The 6,238-nt window shown below is 27.2% G+C and overlaps 1 protein-coding gene across 1 annotated transcript; it reads left to right on the top strand.

The window, feature by feature from the left end:
- The first annotated feature begins 3,704 nt into the window (after positions 1-3,704).
- Positions 3,705-5,953, top strand: LOC111883084 (polygalacturonase At1g48100). Its single transcript, XM_023879452.3, has 6 exons — positions 3,705-4,016; positions 4,177-4,308; positions 4,398-4,559; positions 4,660-4,867; positions 5,062-5,252; positions 5,364-5,953. Exons 1-6 carry the CDS (start codon positions 3,723-3,725, stop codon positions 5,760-5,762), a joined length of 1,386 nt encoding a protein of 461 aa, XP_023735220.1. The 5' UTR covers positions 3,705-3,722; the 3' UTR covers positions 5,763-5,953.
- Positions 5,954-6,238: the final 285 nt, after the last annotated feature.

The raw sequence follows: 6,238 nt of genomic DNA, 5'->3' as shown, positions 1-6,238 counted from the left end.
AATATTGAATAAAGAATGACTCGGGTTTATATAAGGGTTTAAATACTAAAATCTCTGCCATTTGAAATTCAAAATTCTTAGAATAATGGAACGATAAGATAAATCCTGGATAAATGGGTCACATCACATCATAACTTAAATAAACTTGTTCTCAAAATCTAGAAATCTCCAACTCTCAGGATCGTGGATTGAAGATTTCCAGGGGCAATTGTTATGGATAGAATTTTCATCTTTATTTTATTATAAATACCTTGAACTTATGCTAACATCATGGTGTTATGGGTGTAAATTCTCACAGAAATCTTATGCAGGATTCAAAGTAGCATGCTGAAAAGGATCTTGACCAACATTTTGATCAAGATACTAGAGATTATTAACCCTCTTGTTTTCTTTTAATTTCTTTATTTATATGATTCATGTTCTAAATATGTCAACGAAGACTCGGTCAAGACGAAATCAAAATCAGTAATATGAAGAAAAGACATAATCACCTCAGAAATTGGGATAAATAAGATTGGCCATCAATGATCTCGAAAGTGAAGATAATGTTGAGCTGTCAATAAACATTCATTTTTACAAAGGGCCTCCTCAGGTCGCTATTCACGGATTTCAGATAAAATTGTAGTGTTTTTTCATGACCTCCCCTCAAGTTGCACGGACGTATAGTGTACATGTATTTTAGTCCATTGTTGTACCTCTTTGCCCATTATTTGACACATAGCTTTTTAATGTATTATATATATATATATATATATATATATATATATATATATATATATATATATATATATATATATATATATATATTTGGGATCAATGAGAATAATACATCACATGAAATTATGTCAATATAATAGTAATTTGGTCAATGTTTATTCTTCTCAGTGAGTATTTCTTCTATATAAGTAATAAAATGTCTTATTCTACATACTAAAAAATGTGCTTAATTAATAAAAGGGAAAAATGCAATAAAGTCCTTACATATTGGCTTCATAATTGATTTACTCCCTATATCTTTTTTTTCTTCAGTTAAGTCCTAAAAATTGGTAATCATATTCAATTTAACTCTGTTACCCGGCCAACAGGTCATCTAACTTTCAAAAATTACATTTTTGGCCCAGATTACAAGATTTATTATATATTTGGTCCAAAATTTACACTTTTGGCCCATATTTTAAATTTTATTACCAATTTGGGTTAAAATTTACCCTTTTGGCCCATGTTTTAAAATTATGTTATGAATTCATCATAACTTTAGTTTTTTTACAACTTTTTTCTCAAATTTTGTTTCGAATATGTTTTTTCTTTATAAAATCATATTTATACAAAAAAAAAACATATTTTCACATAAAAATCTTATACTTTCTATATAAAAACTTCTTTTTAAAAATCTTTTTTGTACACGAAATACCTATTTATAAAAATAGGTATTTATTAAGTACATAAATATATACAAATCCGTTTTTATAAAAAATATACATATAAACATATAAGTATTTTACAAAAAAAATGTATACAAATACCTATTTTATTATAGATACATTTGTATGCAGACACATATTTATAATAAAAATATATACTAACACCTATTTCATAGTAAATGTGTGTGTGTATATATATATATATATATATATATATATATATATATATATATATATATATATATATATATATATATATATATATTGTAAAAACATATTTATATGCACCCAAATAAATGTTTGTATATATTTTTTTTAAAAACAAATTAATATATTTTTTTCTTATAAACACCTATTTAATAATAAATGCATTTGTATTCAAACACGTTTATATATAAAATATATACAAACATGTGTTATATAAAAAATTATTCAAACACGTCTTTATAAAAGAAATATATACAAACACGATTTTATACAAAAGTTATAGATACACACCTAGTGCATATAAAAATATATATATATATATATACACACCGATTTGTATGCATATACAAATAAGTGTGTATCTATATTTTTTTTATAAAATTGTGTGCGTACACATTTTTTTTTTATAAAAACGTGTTTGAATCAAAAAGGTGTTTAGAATATATATATACACACCTAGTGCATATAAAAATATATATATATATATATACACACCTATTTGTATGCATATACAAATAGATGTGTATCTATATTTTTTTATAAAATCGTGTGCGTACACATATTTTTTATAAAAACGTGTTTGAATCAAAAAGGTGTTTAGAATATATATATATATATATATATATATATATATATATATATATATATATATATATATATATATATATATATATATATATATATATAATACATGTATGTAAACAATTAAAAAAAAACAGATTTGTTTATATTAATGTACTTAATAAATACCTATTTTTATAAATAGGTATTTCGTATATAAAAAAGTTTTTTAATTTTTGTTATATAGTAAATATAATATTTTTTATACGAAAATGTGTTTTTTTGTATAAATATGATTTTATAAAGAAAAAAAATATTCGAAACAAACTTTTGAAAAAAAAAAGTTGTAAAAAAGTTCAAATTATGATGAACTCATAACAATAGTCTAAAATTTTGGGCTAAAAGGATAATTTATGGACCAAATTGGTAATAAAATTTAAAATCTGTGCTATAAGTATAAATTTTAGACAAAATTTATAATAATTTTGAAATCTGAACAAAAAATATAATTTTTTTAAATTAAATGACGTGTTGGCCGGAATAAGATTTAAGTTGAATATTAGTACTAGTTTTTGTAGACTTTATTGTAATTTTTCAAGAATTCATTCGATTGTCTACTTATTTAATTTAATGGTAATTTTTTCATTTTTATTATTTACTATATAATATATAATTTTACTCTGCTAAGACATCACAATGGTATCCACCACCTATCCTGGAGGTTTGCGGGTATCCACCATCTTTCCAAATTCAAGATGTAACTTAGTCAAAATAGTATAAGATAATAATAGAGGTACGCCACTAATTCAAAATATATTATCAGCAGATATTTCTTACAAGAAGGCAAATCTAGCCAATAAATTTTAAATTATTTTAAATTCAAACATATAAGGAAAAAATCTGATTACCATTTTTTGTGGTAAACTAATTTTTTATTTAAACATAAGTTTACTAAAATAAATAATATTTTAAAGTTGAAAAATTAAATTGCTACCTATCATCATTCCACCATTCAATTTAACTTTATTTGATATAATATCTCTATTTTAATAAATGAATAGTTTCAAACTATTTTTATCAACTGTAACTTTAATACAAATTTTCATTAATATTATGTCATGTGTTATGTAGATATATTAGACAATTCATTTCAAAATTCAAATTTACATTTTCTAATTATATGTTAAATTTGAAGTTATAATAAAACTTTAAAAATTTGATATATCTCTTAATTAATAATTTATTTAAAATGACTTATTTAAAATAATTGATTAATAATTATAAATTTTTATTATATAAATTTAATTAATTTTATAACCATAATTCTCACGGTTATAAACTAATATTCTTAATAGAAAATACTTAAATAAATATAAAATTATGACACATGTTATAATTTCAATAGGTAGAAATAACGAAAACAATTTAATTTGTCTTTAAAATTTAACCACATTTTTCCTCTATAAAACCCCCCCTTCAATCTAATGGATTTGAAGCAACCGACTAACTAAATCCCAGATAAAAGAAAAGAACATGCCCTCTTTAACCTCTATAACAAGAAGAAACATGAAGAGCCAGAATACGAAGATCTGCATATATGGCATCTTCACATTTGTACTTCTGTGGTCATCGAAACTTGGGGCCAATGCCAGTAGAGAGGCCAAGCAATGGCGGCACCACGGTGGCTCAAGGCAGCTGCTGAGAGAGACGTTTTACCCTTCGTATGGAGAAAGCATGCCGAATTCATTTCAGTATAGGAAAACCTCTACCATCTTTAACGTATTAAACTTCGGTGCTAAAGGTGATGGGACAAGTGATGATACAAAGGTATGCAAGTCTTTCCCATCATATTTGAGATATATTTGATCTAATCTAAGAATTTACTTGTTTTTGAACAAACCGTTTGACCCATTTTCCAACCCGTTAGATCTGCTCATTTTGTCACCTATATTTTTCAAGATTGACCAAATGTATTGTATTCAAACAGGCATTTGAAGCAGCATGGTTTGCTGCTTGTAAGCTAGAGGCATCAACCATGGTTGTTCCCAAAGGTTCAGTCTTTTTGATCAAACCCATATCTTTCTCTGGACCCGATTGTCAACCAAACATTATCTTTCAGGTGAACTTCAATTCACTTTTCGATCTCATTGTTACATATGTAGCTTATTCATTCATGAGAATCAGCTATAAATTTATTATTTTTTTCAGTTAGATGGCAAGATTATAGCTCCAAAAGCCTCAGGAAGTTGGGAATCAGGCCTCCTTCAATGGCTGGAATTCACAAAGCTAAATGGGATCACAATCCGTGGAACCGGTATAGTTGATGGTCAAGGCTCCGGTTGGTGGACGAAATCGGGAACTAAACCAACAGTAAGAACTACAAGAGCCGATTGATCAATATCCTTTTATGTGTGTAAAAATGTCGATTTAGTTATTTGTTCTAACGTTTTAATGATATATATGTTCGCAGGCTATAAGGTTTTATGGAAGTTCTGATGTGACAGTGACGGGCATAACGATACAAAACAGCCCACAAACTCACCTCAAGTTTGATAACTGTCAATCCGTTCAGGTTTCCGATATTACAGTTTCCTCCCCAGGCGACAGTCCAAATACAGACGGAATTCACTTGCAAAACTCTCAAGATGTAACGATCCAAAGCAGTAAACTCGCTTGTGGTATTTTTTAAACACATCTTTTAACCTTTTGTTATCAAAAAACGATATATATATATATATATATATATATATATATATATATATATATATATATATATATATATATATATATATATATATATATATATATATATATATATATATATATATATATATATATATATAAAATTAGTGTTGGTGTTTTAATTCGACAGGTGATGATTGTGTTTCCATACAAACCGGTTGTTCAGCAGTAAACATTCAAAATGTGGATTGTGGACCTGGCCATGGAATAAGCATAGGGAGCCTTGGTGAAGATAATACGAAGGCTTGTGTTTCAAATATAACTGTTCTTGATACAAAGATCCATGACGCAATGAATGGTGTACGAATAAAGACATGGCAGGTAATTAAAAAGCGTCTCCATTTTTACGTGAAAAAGTTTAAAACTACTCTTATGTATGTACATGTACTCTTGAACAGACTTTAAAGCCTTCTTTTTTATTACTTTTTGTAGGGAGGCTCGGGCTCCGTGCAAGGAGTGGTATTTTCGAACATTCAACTTTCTCAAGTCAAAACTGCAATCGTAATTGATCAATACTATTGTGATGGGAGCAAATGCAAGAACGATACATCAGCTGTGGCTGTTTCAGGGATATCATTTGAGAACATAAGAGGGACGTATACTGTAAACCCTGTTAAATTTGCATGCAGCGATAGCTTGCCATGTACAGATATAACTTTAGACACTATACAATTACGACCAGTACAAGGAAGTGATCATTTAAGCAAACCATTTTGTTCCAACATCTATGGAGAACTTAAAACAAGCACCACCCCACCAATCGATTGCTTGATGGTTGGAAAACCATCAAGAAAACAAGCTCTAAATAACTACGATTCTTGCCAGAATTGATGCTATTATCTATGAGTAGATAAATGGATAACACATAAGTATATGTACGTTTTCATGTAATCAATATAGATAGAGTTTCATAATATGCGGTTTATCATTTTATTGTCTTTTAGAAGGTCAAATGGTAACAATTATATGTATTTTAATTACATATCGTATGAAAGCTACTGAAGTTAACTTGTGTTACAATATATGATTATTAAGTTCTACAAACTTAACAATTTATTATACCTTGAATTGGGTAGATTTTGTATATGTTGTCTTTTGCAAGGTAGTGTTGGTAAGTGCATTCAGATGTCATAATGAATAAATATTGATAGATCCACTAAAAATTGTAATATCATGTAAAGAAGTGGTTGCGGCTCACTTATTTAGAAGTTGAGGGTGAAGGACATGCGGATCCTTTGATCCATGGGTTATTGTCTTGACCCGATTATATATTGAAGAAGAGAGTGTAGATGGTTCATTAACATCAC

The sequence above is a fragment of the Lactuca sativa genome, chromosome 4, assembly GCF_002870075.4.
Source record: "Lactuca sativa cultivar Salinas chromosome 4, Lsat_Salinas_v11, whole genome shotgun sequence".
NCBI classification, from domain to species: domain Eukaryota; kingdom Viridiplantae; phylum Streptophyta; class Magnoliopsida; order Asterales; family Asteraceae; genus Lactuca; species Lactuca sativa.
This window is presented reverse-complemented; position numbering and strand designations above follow the sequence as displayed.